The 15,388-nt window shown below is 42.7% G+C and overlaps 1 protein-coding gene across 2 annotated transcripts; it reads right to left on the reverse strand.

The window, feature by feature from the left end:
• Window positions 1-7,571: 7,571 nt before the first annotated feature.
• LOC106603399 (diacylglycerol O-acyltransferase 2-like) lies at window positions 7,572-11,571 on the reverse strand. 2 transcript variants are annotated; one of them, XM_014197038.1, is made up of 8 exons: window positions 11,439-11,571; window positions 10,189-10,279; window positions 9,708-9,815; window positions 9,470-9,540; window positions 9,143-9,347; window positions 8,754-8,928; window positions 8,342-8,526; window positions 7,572-7,972 (listed from the first exon to the last, which is right to left on the reverse strand). In XM_014197038.1, exons 2-8 carry the CDS (start codon window positions 10,268-10,270, stop codon window positions 7,818-7,820), a joined length of 981 nt encoding a protein of 326 aa, XP_014052513.1. In that variant the 5' UTR covers window positions 10,271-10,279; window positions 11,439-11,571; the 3' UTR covers window positions 7,572-7,817. The 2 variants fall into 2 exon arrangements, with proteins under 2 accessions (XP_014052513.1, XP_014052512.1); XM_014197037.3 differs by lacking the exon at window positions 11,439-11,571 and adding an exon at window positions 10,687-11,393.
• Window positions 11,572-15,388: the final 3,817 nt, after the last annotated feature.

Below are 15,388 nucleotides of genomic sequence, written 5' to 3' on the forward strand. Positions count from 1 at the left end.
CACTCCATCACTCTTCTTCTTGGTCAAATAGCCCTTACACAGCCTGGAGGTGTGTTTTGGGTCATTGTCCTGTTGGAAAACAAATGGTAGTCCCACTAAGCACAAACCAGATGGGATGGCGTATCGCTGCAGAATGCTGTTGTAGCCATGCTGGTTAAGTGTGGCTTAAATTCAAAATAAATCACAGACAGTGTCACCAGCAAAGCACCCCACACCATCACACCTCCTCCTCCACGATTCATGGTGGGAACCACACATGCAGAGATCATCCGGACATCAGTCCCTACTGCTTAAACACACGGATCACTCTCAAACAACATTCTGCTTTTCCCCCTATTGCAAGGTTTAAAACAAAACAAACATTATAACTTCCTCCATATTGGAAGGCATTGTTTTCATCTTAGTATCCCTTCAAAAGTTACTCTATATTTATTTTACATTTCTGTTGGATATTCACTTTCTGCTTCAATATTTATTAAATGTTTATTATTTTAAGATGCATATGTAACGCTTTGGAGGCATCAACATGTAATAAATGGGTGGCACTGTCTATCAGTCCCCTGTAGATGGCGTGCTCTGTCCATAAAAAGTCTCTACCGAGCACGTTAAACGGTTGAGTAGGAGAATACAGGAAATCATTGGTTCTATTTTCTATTTAACAGGGTATGGGCTTATTTCAAAATGTATTACCAGGGTGGAGGAAATCTCATAAGTGTGTATAATTTTATTGGTTATGGGTAAATCAAGTCCCGCACAATGCTTTAACCTCATCTTTATCATATGATCCATAAAGGGACCACTCTGAACAGAATCATTTTTACACCACTTATGTACGTCTACGTGAGGATGTGCATGTTTTATATTAGTATTATTATTTATATTGTTACTTCATCAGATCTCTAGTAACCCTTTATACATTTATGCTACATCTCAAATTCCTCCTCTACACTCGTGTTCTATTTAACAGCATATTCTGAAATATATTCAGCATATTCTCATTTCATATCTCCATACAGAATCCTTTTATAACGTTATAGGGCTTCTCCTGTCTGTGCTCACTACCTGTAGATCGATGGGCAGTGGTGGACAGAACCCCATGATAACGTTATCGATCTGAAAACTCAGCTCACACAGAATCAGTAATCCTCTTTCCCAGTGAAGCTAGTCCCCTGACAGCTCTCATTCACTCTGTACAGTCAGCTTAATATCCACATTTCAATCAGCTTATTATCCAAATTTCAATCAGCTTAACATCCAAATTTCAATCAATCATCTTATTATCCAAATTCCAATCAGCTTAACACCCAAATTTCAATCAATCAGCTTATTATCCAAATTTCAATCAGCTTAACACGTCCTTTCCTCACTAACACAACCAAACACAACTTTCACATCCACATTCACTTAGTACAATTCCCAAACACACTCTGTAATCTCCCTTATTTCTCCATGAGCATCTTCAACGATTCTCTGTCGTTATCTCCTATGCACCATATGTATCTTCACTATACATATAAAATAGCACAGAGTGCACCTGATGCTATTCTCTACCAGTGGCTGCAGACCACGTGCACATTTCTCTTATAAATGCCTACAGACAGCTGTCAGCGGAGCGTGATACTGTTACTTGCCCCTGCTCTAGTCTTCTCTCTAGGACTAGGTCTAGCCTTCTTCCACGTCATATGTATCTTCTGCAGTTCCTCTATAGTCTCTACAGTCGCCATAGTCTCTACAGTATCCATGGTCCCTGAGCATCTGTAGTCCCTGAGTATCCATAGTCCCTATAGCATCGATGGTCCCTGAGCATCTATAGTCCCTCAGCATCTACAGTCCCTCAGCATCCATTGTGTCAATAGTTGATATAGTCATAAATTGCTATGGTCTCTATAGGTTCTATAGTCTTGCCACTTCCCATACATGTAAATAAAACCTGGTATTCAAAAACATATTGTGTTATCTTGTAGGTTAGTGGTACCATCCTTCTACATCTTTATGTTTAGTTTCATTGGTTTTATAATTTAAATGTAATTTTTATACAAATTCCTTTAAATTGACTAACTGAAATCAGTTGCCATCCCTCAATTGTTTGCAGATGATGTGTCTCCTCCTGCGCAGCTCACAGTAAGGGTCTGATCTGGGCGGGTTCTTGTCCTCTTTTGGTCAGATGGGAATTTCCCTCACGCTTCATAAAATGCGCAACCGGTTTTCCTCGCAGACCCATACTGGGAAAACTCCGCAGGTAGAATCAACTATGTTGTTCGTGACGCCAAATTGTCGTGGAAGTTCACTACCATGTCGTGGAAATTACCACCAGAGACACTCAAAGTCAATCTTAAATGAATCATCCTTTATTATCAGCACGCTGGAGAGGTTCCAAACAACTCAAAGCGCCATAGTACACTTGTCAATCAGGAGCTCTGCTGGGGCAGTCCCAGCAGTTGTCTTGCAGCAGTTGGTAGAGCATGGTGTTTGCAATGGTGTTTGCAACGCCAGGGTTGTGGGTTCGATTCCCACGGGGGGCCAGTACGGGGGGAAAAGAATGTATGAAATGAATTGAAATGTATGCATTCACTACTGTAAGTCGCTCTGGATAAGAGCGTCTGCTAAATGACTAAAAAATGTCTAAAGCTCTAATTTCTAAGTGAACAATTCAGCAACTAGTGTTTACACCTGTGAGGAGTGGGTGTTGCCAATTGGTGTATAGAGCTTGGCGTTGCTTTCTAAAGAGAAAAAATGTCTTAAATAGGGCTATACGCAGACAAGTTATATTTCCATGATTTAGCATAATTAATTAATCATTACCGTTTTGTTTCATTCATGTGACTGACCAATACTGGCTCATAACATGTGACAGACCAATACCTCACGAGTCTTCTTCTCTCTTAGCTGAGATCTTGAAACAGATATCTTTCATTCTCAAAACAAAGGTCTGGACGTACTGTCAAAATGCAGCTACTGATTTGTTCAGTCAGTCACTTGCATGAACACAGAAAACAGTTATTAGAAAAGCACAAACATTAAAAAAATTCCAGTACAATTCTAAATACATTTTCAAGACTGGCCACCTCTAATTACCTGGCACCATCTGCACCTTTGTTTAAGAAATTCAATATGTTGTCTATTTACAACATTAATGTATGCCAATTATGCACTTCTATCTACAAATATTTATACAGCCCAGACAGTTTACTGAAACCCTTCAATGGATTCTTCCAGGTTAATTCTGAAATCCATCTATATAACACAAGACCTCACATTGCCAGGTCGCTGTCAGATATGGAGGTACCATACCCTCGATTTGTTATCTTCACATTGCCAAAACATCATCATCCCTCAATAACTTCAAGCAAAGACTTGGGGTCAGCCTGATGAACCAAACTACTCTGTAATCTCCTCCATATGGTGTCAATACTCTCACATGTACACACCCATTTTAAAAAAAAAACATTTTTTTCATGATTACAATTGATTTATACATTTATAATTAGTAAGTTTTGTTATTTGTTTTAACAAACCTTTTTTATTTTTGTACTTACAGTGGGGGGAAAAAGTATTTGATCCCCTGCTGATTTTGTACGTTTGCCCACATACAAAGAAATGATCAGTCTATAATTTTAATAGTAGGTTCATTTGAACAGTGAGAGACAGAATAACAACAAAAAAATCCAGAAAAACGCTTGTCAAAAATGTTATAAAATGATTTACATTTTAATGAGGGAGATAAGTATTTGACCCCTCTGCAAAACATGACTTAGTACTTGGTGGCAAAACCCTTGTTGGCAATCACAGAGGTCAGACGTTTCTTGTAGTTGGCCACCAGGTTTGCACACATCTCAGGAGGGATTTTGTCCCACTCCTCTTTGCAGATCTTCTCCAAGTCATTAAGGTTTCGAGGCTGATGTTTGGCAACTCGAACCTTCAGCTCCCTCCACAGATTTTCTATGGGATTAAGGTCTGGAGACTGGCTAGGCCACTCCAGGACCTTAATATGCTTCTTCTTGAGCCACTCCTTTGTTGCCTTGGCCGTGTGTTTTGGGCCATTGTCATACTGGAATACCCATCCACGACCCATTTTCAATGCCCTGGCTGAGGGAAGGAGGTTCTCACCCAAGATTTGACAGTACATGGCTCCGTCAAATGATGCGGTGAAGTTGTCCTGTCCCCTTAGCAGAAAAACACCCCCAAAGCATAATGTTTCCACCTCCATGTTTGACGGTGGAGATGGTGTTCTTGGGGTCATAGGCAGCATTCCTCCTCCTCCAAACATGGCAAGTTGAGTTGATGTCAAAGAGCTCCATTTTGGTCTCATCTGACCACAACACTTTCACCAGTTGTCCTCTGAGTCATTCAGATGTTCATTGGCAAACTTCAGATGGGCATGTATATGTATTCTTGAGCAGGGGGACCTTGCGGGCGCTGCAGGATTTCAGTCCTTCACGGCGTAGTGTGTTACCAATTGTTTTCTTGGTGACTATGGTCCCAGCTGCCTTGAGATCATTGACAAGATCCTCCCGTGTAGTTCTGGGCTGATTCCTCACCGTTCTCATGATCATTGCAACTCCACGAGGTGAGATCTTGCATGGAGCCCCAGGCCGAGGGATATTGACAGTTCTTTTGTGTTTCTTCCATTTGCGAATAATCGCACCAAATGTTGTCACCTTCTCACCAAGCTGCTTGGCGATGGTCTTGTAGCCCATTCCAGCCTTGTGTAGGTCTACAATCTTGTCCCTGACATCCTTGGAGAGCTCTTTGGTCTTGGCCATGGTGGAGAGTTTGGAATCTGATTGATTGATTGCTTCTGTGGACAGGTGGATTTTATTGTTGTTATTCTGTCTCTCACTGTTCAAATAAACCTACCATTAAAATTATAGACTGATCCTTTCTTTGTCAGTGGGCAAACGTACATAATCAGCAGGGGATCAAATACTTTTTTCCCCCACTGTATGTATTGTATATATTTTTTTTGTGGTGACATTTTCATATAACCCCTTGGGGTTCCAACCAGACATGTACACTGTTTTTTGTTGTTGTTTTAATTTGTTTTATCTGTATTGTCATCTATCACTTAGTTTTCCTTGTTGCAAATAACTAAAGTAATATTTAAAAATAAGTGAGTATGTGTTTATACAGGAAGTACCGCCCCCATGGGACCAAATACCTAACTTCTTACTACTTTAATACACATAAGTGAACTTGTCCCAATACTTTTGCTCCCCTAAAATTGGGGGACTATGTACCAAAAGTGCTGTAATTTCTATACGGTTCACCCAATATGGATGAAGATAATTAAAGTTGATTTCAATTCCAAACTTTTGGAGTATAGAGTCAAAAGACAAAATGCTTCAACCAATCATGTCAATGGGAAGCTATACGGAGCCCGCCGCATTGTTACAACATTTGAGAGGTGCATGGAGCTTGATTTGGCCTCTGCATGCTTCCAGAGGCTCCACAATTGCGCCAGAACCGCCATACGAAGCCTCCGACCACATTTTCGGATCAAGCATAAATTGGCTTTTAACCAGACAGCTAGACACTTAGAAAAGGACAATTGATGATCCTCATTCCAGCCTAAACCAGCTGACCAAGAGGCTCCCCTAGTTCGAGGACAGTCATGAGTCTAAAGCAAACATAATCAGAGATACCTAATGCACAAGTTTTGCAATGACTGATCTGTCCATTCCTGGCTCACTCCACTTATGTCCTCAGGCAAGAAGAGGAAGACACTAGGAGATCATTTCAAATTGAGATTTCAGAAAAATTTCCTGGCTCTACTGGAGGAAGAGGTGAGGTCCAAAAGTCTGGCCCTGCGGCTCTGCTTTCCTCCCCTCTCTTTAATCATCTGCTCCTTCTCTTCACAATCCTTCTGTTTCCTTTCATCTCCAGCTGCTCGCTATAGGAACTGAGTCGGAATGAGGGACCCGACTGCCTGTGCCGAGCCCTCCAAACTGCCCCAGCATCACTTTTGTGGCATGTGTGGCTTCCGGGTCTCCCTGCACCTGCAATTCCTGTGGGGCGCGCTACTGTGTCCGCTGCCTGGGAACGCAACATGAAACCAGGTACACCACTGGCACTGCAGAGGGTGTACCTGGTCTCTTCTCTTTTGGTTGAATGTTGTTAGTGTTGTGATGGGTAGAACTTGTGAGCTTCTCCACTCATAATTTAACAATGACTCCCTCTCTCCCTCCTTTCACAGGTGTCTGATATTTATGTCTAACTTTCTCCCTCATTATTCACGATTCATTCAGGACTACCTGTAATCATGGTAGCATCCATATTCATGTAGAAGTGTATGCACATTATTTCCTTATAAATCCTAAATCACACAATCAATCTCTGTTATGAAATGGAGAGTATCTTAATGGCGTCAGCATGCTTCCCAGCCGAAACTGTTCAGTGGAGTTCGTGCATTAATTACGACAACATTTTGTGACGTTTTTGTTCGTTATGGACTTCGGTGAGATTTTTTTTCGGCTGTTCGGGAACACAAATGTTTTTCTGGAGGCGAGCCGAAGTTCGGAGCAGAAGTCTACGCCCCTTCGTCGGTGATTGGTCAACAGTAGGGATTCTTTAATAATGTCTATGTTGTCATTTAATGAGAGACGACTCATTTTCATGTACATTTTTTTCATTAACTAAGATGTTTGGTGCATTCTTTTTCAGATGTAAAATTGTGTGACTAAGATCCCTCTGGCAAAAACGTCAACATTAATGGCAGAATTATTCAGTTATCTTAGATTAATTCTGACTATTTTGATAAAGTGTATACTGGCTACGGCGTCTCAAAATTGACAAACAGTACTATTGCCACTTTTTTCTCATTTTTCAAACAATGGAGTATGCGAGCACACTCGTTCGGGTCGGCTAGCTGCCACCCAAACTGAAGCATAATGACGCCTTTAGAGGGCACCATGCTGTCAGGCTTATGGAGGTTAAACTCCGCCTTGGGTCACTCAACTCCTGCAGGGCATTCCACTCGTCCATACATCTCCATGGCAACCTGTACCTACCTGTACCACCACCTCCTCCTCCACATCTGATGGTCTGTGATGGATAGGAGGGATATATAATACACACATTACAACTACTAAAAATATAATTATCTACCTGTTGCACTGCGCATCTTGCCGTATCAATCAATATTATTATCCCCAAAAGTTGTTGAGTTGTGGTGTGTGTGTTGTACTTAACAGCTTTTGGGGGTAATAACATTGAGATGTGGGATGTTGGACGAGTGGCAGGCGTCAGTATGCTTCAGTTCGGCTGGTTGGCTAGCCAAAGTCGTAGCCAGTATACACATTCTCAAAATAGTCCGAATTAATATAAGATGACTCAATAAATTTGTCATTAATTTTGACGTTTTTGCCGAGGAGATCTTACATTTAAGATGTTTGGTGCAGTATTTCTCAATGAAAAAATGTGCATGAAACTGAGTCGCCTCTTGCTGAATGACAGCAAAGATTTGACTGAAGAATTCTACGGTTGACTACCGACAAAGGGGCTACCGACTTCGGCTTGCCTCAAGATTATTTTTTGTGTACCTGAACAACTGAAAAAAAACCTTACCAAAGTGGTTAAATTATTGGTACATTAAAGCACATGCACTGTTCCCTTACAGTAAATACAGTCAAAAGTTATTAGCCAGGCAGCTTAGTGGATCCAGGGATCAATGATTGGAACATCGCTGGATCCTGAGTTGGAATATGTTCATTCAAGTAGTCTCACTGTGGAGATCGGTTGGCTACAGTATCTGACAAAAAGACACCATGACAAATCACGTCATTCACATAGTCCTTGTGGGAGCAGTCTAAATGATTGGCCTATATGATGCGCAGCTCGTGGCTGTCTGAGAGTCCACAGCTGGCCTTGTGTCCATGGAAGAGCTTGGCCAGGGCCTCCATGTAGAGGCCATGGTAGTGATCCACTTCCTCCTGAGTGGGGGAAGGCCGCTTTGGCACTGGGATAGGACTACCCACTGGAGAGGAATACACAAAAATGGGTGGAGCAGAGTGAGATACTTAACACTATGTTGCTGTGCATACTGTATCACAAAGAGAGAGAGCATTTGTTCAAAGCTACACAAGCTGCGTTCTATAATCAGTCACTCGAAGCGGTTTTCTAATCTAGTGAATTACTAAAGTGACTTTAAAACTCACTAAAAGTTACTAAAACACTTCTGAAGCCACTACTTTTGCAAACTACTGTGTAACAGAAAAAAGCTAGACCTCAGTAACCAATGGCGACTCTGGAAGAGATTGTAGATCATAAGACAACGCTGTGCATTTTCAAAATGACAAGTTAATCAGTAAATTAAGCAAGGCATTTCGTTGACATAGTGACTGACCGACAGTGGTGACAGGGCAGTGGTAAGGCATCCAGAACCAGCATTCACCCACGAACAGACAGGGGGCAAAGCCCATGAGCTTCTTAAAGAGTTGCTGCAACCTCCAGCCCACACTGTCCTCTGTGAAGATCACCTGGCGGAAGATATTGTTCTCCCCATACGAGTAGACGGGCACGAGGTCAGCCCTGAGGAACAATGAGAGAGATGAGAACTGACCCACTGGGTTGTTATCTAATAAATGTATAAAAAAAGTCATTCTTAAACACAGCCAAAAGCAGTTAGCCAGTCAGTTCAGTGGATCAATGATGAAGCTATGTGATGTATGGTTGTATTCTTTTTATAACTACCACACTGCTTTCTTGTGTATTCGTGGCCTCTCACTACTGGTCCATCCATAAGATAGATAACTCACCCAAACTCCAGGGCCACCCGGACGAAGCCTTTCCTCTGCTTCATATACACAGTATTGACCCCAGGCAGACTCAGCAGAGACTCAGCAGCGCCCCCTATCACAATCACTACCGCATTGCCTTTCCCACTTTTAGACAGAAGGTGCTCTAGACTGGGCTTGCTGACTGGATAACAACCTGATGAGAGGAATAACAGACAGAGAGACAGACAGAGTAATTTATTGAACAGAGGCGAGTAGAAGGATATTGTGTTACATTAAGGGGGGAATTCATGGTGATTGATTGGCAACAACACAACATCCCTTTTCCTCACAGAAAACATTTACATCTCCTTACAATATCAATTACTACAGCTTCCAGAGAGCCAAACTTCCCTGGAAGCCATATATACCTGTGGCCATGGCATATTCCCTGTAGAGGGGGACCTTGAAGATGCCACCTAGTATGCAGAGGCAGGAGCGCACCCCAGGGAAGAGGTCCATAAAGCCACAGGCCTCAGTGCTGAAAGAGGTAAAGGCTCCCATACTCATGACACCATGAGGATGACACCCTAAGATGTAGTTCTTGTTTGGGTTCAACTCCGCTGTCTTCACCAACTGAACAAAGGCAGGGAGAGAGATACAGATTGGGGGATAGAAGCAGGGTGTTTAAATTGATTAAAACAAAAAACAAAACAATAATTCCGGTCAATTTACAAAGCTTGTCATCATCAACATACCTTCATTGGGAAGTAGTCCCTTACATGTTTCCACATTTTCCAGTTTCTCACAAATGCAGTTCTCCTGCCCCCTGGTGGTGACAGAGAAGAACTTTCACACAAGCAAATTAAGTTGCACACATTCAGGAATTCAATTTTTTGTTTACTTGAGAGTTAAAAGAGACCTTAAAAGAGATTAGTATCACTTGAAAAATGCACAACATTGAAGAATTCAGGGCAACATTCAGTATGCCAGTACCTCTTTCAGGTGTGTGCCAGTCCTTCAACTGCCATATGAAGTAGAGAGTAGGCAGTGGCCACAGAGAGGTAAACATAAGGTACACCATCAACCCAATACAAGCCAGACCTGAGGAATAGGGAATGGTGAGCGGGTCCACAGGGAGGGAAGCAAAATATGACACATACATTTTGCTCAATGCCAGTCAGCATAAGGGCTCCCGAGTGGCGCAGTGGCCTAAGGCACTGCATCTCAGTGCTAGAGGCGTCACTACAGACCCGGGTTGATTCCAGGCTGTATCACATCCGGCCGTGATTGGGAGTCCCATAGGGCGGTGCACAATTGTTAGGGTTTGGCCGGTGTAGGCAGTCATTGTAAATAATAATTTGTTCTTAACTGACTTGCCTAGTTAAATAAAGGTTAAATACGTTTTATTAAAAAGCATGTTTCTCTCTCAGACACAAATGTACAAGCACAGATACATGCAAATATGGGGTCTCACCTAATAAGAGGAAGGTCAGTATCCATTGCAGTACACTGATATTCTCTAGGAAATCCTTCAATTTAGTCTTTTTCTGCTTCATCCCTTCAACCTAAAGAGCAAAAAGAGATATAGTTCAATATGATCAGGCATTCACATCTCTGTCAGCAATGTGTGTGTTTCAAATGAGATTGTTTTTGGGACGTGTAGGCCTTTAGGCTAGGCTACTACACTTGTTGGAGACTTGAGATGACAAATCAAATGCAGTGGTATTGTCTACATCACTAATCTAAATTAAATTTGACTTGTGACCTTAGCATTGGCGATAGCACTAATGTTGTGCATCAATATATCATTATGTCTAGCCTACGGAATATCAATCAAAAGATCAGGGCAATGTTTTAAATGTAAAATCGATAATCCACCAAAAAGTTTACTTGACAATCTAGACAAACTAGAATACATTTAGGCAAACTGGTTAAATTACATTTAATCGGAAAAGGATTTGATTTTTGTTACCTTTTCTGTAATTTCCCCTAAATTGTTCACAGAGCAACTGTCCGGAGAAGCCTAGTTGACCTAACGTTATATCCTGCATGGACGAAGGATACTTCGATCGACTGTCCGGAGAAGCCTAGTAGACCTAACGTTATACCCTGCATGGACGAGCCTACTTCGATCACAGTTCAAGTTGCATATATGGCAAATAACGATCACTTCCACTCCCCCAACACTTTGACACACTAACGAGCTATTGTTAGTGTTTCTAATATGTTGAACCATTGACAGTAGAACAAGTTACTATATTAACAATACTATCATCTTTAATAGTAACTCAAGATCATCAATTTACTAGAACAAATCTCGGAGCGGAAGAGTACGTCCCTCGGTGAGTTTCCGGATCAACAGTCAACCCGCTTCTCTAGAACAATGAGACAGATATTTCACTGGATGTATAAATATGAAGCATCCGCTTGGCGTTTCTACTCATTACCAAATATAGTAGTGATGACGTTAAATTGATTTTGTCCAACATTGTGCAGAATCTTTCCAAACACTATATTCTGCTACGAACAGAGCGAACAAAGTTTTTTAGACTTTACCTTTTGTCAAAGATTTAAAAAAAATGCGTTGTTTAGAAGGAGTAAAAAGGCGAATTGGGTTATTGCACCCGCGCACTTCACGGAGCAGGCGTTCCCTAACGGAAATGTGCAAATATCTGTTAGAACGCGCCAATAGGACCTCGCTAGCTCGTATTTGGCTCTGCCCACCTCCTTGCTCGTTCTGCCCACTATGATTCATTTGTTCCCAATAGAAACGACGGGCTGTGGTCTATCTTGGTTTAGCTATAACAAAAATATTTGGTCAAACGATAGACCGCAGCCTGGCTTCTTCTTCATCTTCTTCTTCTTCTTCTTCTTCTGTGTGGTTTAACGGCGTTTGGCGTTCAATATGTTGCATTACCGCCCCCAATTGGAATATAGTATAATTCCATTATACTTTGTGATACAAAATGGCAAAAAAGGAAAATAAAAAAACACCGAACTAACCCTAACGCTACCCCTTTCCACTACTTTGACCCTATCTGCTCCTGCACCATGCCAACGGCCTGGGAGGACAGAACACCACCACTCAACACACCCTGTATCTCATACACTCAAGTACGTCCCTGCAGCTGCCACCACAACATCTATTTTCTGTGATTTTACGTTCCATTTCAGCGGTACGGTTAATAACCATTGCTATGATTGATAAGAAGCCAACCTTACTGAAGCATATATCTGCTCCTTTTATTTTATTTGTCCCCAACGCACTAGACGACCAGTTCTTATAGCCTCTAGCCGTACCCTTCCCGACTCCTCCTCTGTTCCACTGGTGATGTAGAGGTTAACCCAGGGCCTGTAGCCCCTAGTTCCACTCCTATTCCCCAGGCGCTATCCTTTGTTGACTTCTGTAACTGCAAAAGCCTTGGTTCATGCATGTTAACATCAGAAGCCTCCTCCCTAAGTTTGTTTTACTCACTGCTTTAGCACACTCTGCCAACCCTGATGTCCTAGCCGTGTCTGAATCCTGGCTTAGGAAGGCCACCAAAAATGCAGAAATTTCCATCCCCAACTACAACATTTTCCATCAAGATAGAACTGCCAAAGGGGGTGGAGTTGCAATCTACTGCATAGTTAGCCTGCAGAGTTCTGTCATGCTATCCTGGTCTGTACCCAAACAGTTCGAGTTTCTACTTTTAAAAATCCACCTTTCCAGAAATAAGTCTCTCACTGTTGCCACTTGTCATAGACCCCCCTCAGCCCCATGCTGTGCCCTGGACACCATATTTGAATTAATTGCCCCCCATTTATCTTCAGAGTTTGTACTGTTAGGTGACCTAAACTGGGATATGCTTAACACCCCGACCGTCCTACAATCTAAGCTAGATGCCCTCAATCTCACACAAATTATCATGGAACCTACCAGGTACAACCCCAAATCTGTAAACACGGGCACCCTCATAGATATCATCCTGACCAACCTGCCCTTTAAATACACCTCCGCTGTCTTCAACCAGGATCTCAGCGATCACTGCCTCATTGCCTGCATCCGTAATGGTCCGCGGTCAAACGACCACCCCTCATCACTGTCAAACGCTCCCTGAAACACTTCAGCAAGCAGCCCTTTATAATCGACCTGCCCCGGGTATCCTGGAAGGATATTGACCTCATTCCGTCAGTAGAGGATGCCTGGTTATTCTTTAAAAATGCTTTCCTCACCATCTTAAATAACCATGCCCCATTCAAAAAATGGAGAACTAAGAACAGATAAAGCCCTTGGTTCACTCCAGACCTGACTGCCCTTGACCAGCACAAAAACATCCTGTGGCGTACTGCATTAGCGTCGAATAGCCCCCGCGATATGCCACTTTCAGGGAAGTTAGGAACCAATATACACAGGCAGTTAGGAAAGCTAAGGCTAGCTTTTTCAAACAGAAATTTGCATCCTGTAGCACTAATTCCAAAAAGTTCTGGGACACTGTAAAGTCCATGGAGAATAAGAGCACCTCCTCTCAGCTGCCCACTGCACTGAGGCTAGGAAACACTGTCACCACCAATAAATCTACAATAATCAAGAATTTCAATAAGCATTTCTTTTTACGGCTGGTCATGCTTTCCACCTGGCTACCCCTACCCCGGTCAACAGCTCTGCATCCGCCCACAGCAACTTGCCCAAGCCTCCCCCATTTCTCCTTCACCCAAATCCAGATAGCTGATGTTCTGAAAAAGCTTCAAAATATGGTCCCCTACAAATCAGCTGTGCTAGACAATCTGGACCTTCTCTTTCTAAAATGATCTGCCGAAATTGTTGCAACCCCTATTACTAGCCTGTTCAACCTGTCTTTCGTATCGTCTGAGATCTCTGAAGATTGGAAAGCTGCCGCGGTCATCCCCCTCTTCAAAGGGGGTGACATTCTAGACCCAAACTGTTACAGACCTATATCTATCCTACCCCGCCTTTCTAAAGTCTTCGAAAGCCAAGTTAACAAACAAATCACCGACCATTTCGAATCCCACTGTTCCTTCTCCGCTATGCAATCTGGTTTCAGAGATAGTCATGGGTGCACCTCAGCCACGCTCAAGGTCCTAAATGATATCATAACCGCCATCGATAAAAGACAATACTGTGCAGCTGTATTCATCGACCTGGCCAAGGCTTTCGACTCTGTCAATCACCGCATTCTTATTGGCAGACACAACAGCCTTTGTTTTTCAAATGACTGCCTCACCAACTACTTCTCAGATAGAGTTCAGTGTGTCAAATTGGAGGGTCTGTTGTCTGGACCTCTGGCAGTCTATGGGACTGCCACAGGGTTCAATTCGGGGGCCGACTCTTTTCTCTGTATACATCAATGATGTCGCTCTTGTTGCTGGTGATTCTCTGATCCACCTCTACGCAGACGAGACCATTCTGTATACTTCTGGCCCATCTTTGGACACTGTGTTAACAAACCTCCAGACGAGCTTCAATGCCATACAACACTCCTTCCGTGGCCTCCAACTGCTCTTAAATGCAAGCAAAACTAAATGCATGCTCTTCAACCAATCGCTGACCGCACCCGCCCGCCCGTCCAGCATCACTACTCTGGATGGTTCTGACTTAGAATATGTGGACAACTACAAATACCTAGGTGTCTGGTTAGACTGTAAACTCTCCTTCCAGACTCACATTAAGCATCTCCAATCCAAAATCAAATCTAGAATTGGCTTCCTATTTTGCAACAAGCATCCTTCACTCATGCTGCCAAACATACCCTCGTAAAACTGACTATCCTACCGATCCTTGACTTCGGCGATGTCATTTACAAAATAGCCTCCAACACTCTACTCAGCAAATTGGATGTCGTCTATCACAGTGCCATCCATTTTGTCACCAAAGCCCCATATACTACCCACCACTGCAACCTGTATGCTCTCATTGGCTGGCCCTCGCTTCATATTCGTTGCCAAAACCACTGGCTCCAGGTCATCCATACGTCTTTGCTCGGTAAAGCCCCGCCTTATCTCAGCTCACTGGTCACCATAGCAGCACCCACCCGTAACACGCACTCCAGCAGGTATATTTCACTGGTCATCCCCAAAGCCAACTCCTCCTTTGGCTGCCTTTCCTTCCAGTTCTCTACTGCCAATGACTGGAACGAATTACAAAAATTACTGAAGCTGGAGACTTATATCTCCCTCACTAACTTTAAGCATCAGCTGTCAGAGCAGCTTACCGATCATAGCACCTGTACATAGCCCATTTGTAAACAGCCCACCGAACTACCTCATCCCCGTGTTGTTATTTTTTTTTTCTCCTTTGCACCCCAGTATCTCTACTTGCACATTCATCTTCTGCACATCTATCACTCCAGTGTTTAATTGCTAATATGTAATCATTTCGCCACTATGGCCTATTTATTGCCTTACCTCCTTAATCTTACTACATTTGCACACACTGTATATAGACTTCTATTGTGTTATTGACTGTACATTTGTTTATCCCATGTGTAACTCTGTGTTGTTTGTGTCGCACTGCTTTGCTTTATCTTGGCCAGGTCGCAGTTGTAAATGAGAACTTGTCTCAACTGGCCTACCTGGTTAAATAAAGGTGAAGTAAAATAATAAATAAATAAATATATCACTCGTTTGCCTATCTCTCTGTGCTGGCACAGATCTACTACTCACAGGGATCCTCT

The sequence above is a fragment of the Salmo salar genome, chromosome 04, assembly GCF_965601325.2.
Source record: "Salmo salar chromosome 04, fSalSal1, whole genome shotgun sequence".
Classification (NCBI taxonomy): Eukaryota; Metazoa; Chordata; class Actinopteri; order Salmoniformes; family Salmonidae; genus Salmo; species Salmo salar.

What these genes read in the sequence shown, in the direction of transcription:
- LOC106603399 (XM_014197038.1), bottom strand. Translation starts at nt 10,270, where the DNA reads ATGAAGCAGAAAAAGACTAAATTGAAGGATTTCCTAGAGAATATCAGT. An exon ending in ACTGACCTTCCTCTTATTAG is followed by an intron (nt 9,816 to 10,188) that starts GTGAGACCCCAT and finishes CCTATTCCTCAG; the next exon opens with GTCTGGCTTGTATTGGGTTG. An exon ending in CTGCCCTGTCACCACTGTCG is followed by an intron (nt 7,973 to 8,341) that starts GTCAGTCACTAT and finishes ATTCCTCTCCAG; the next exon opens with TGGGTAGTCCTATCCCAGTG.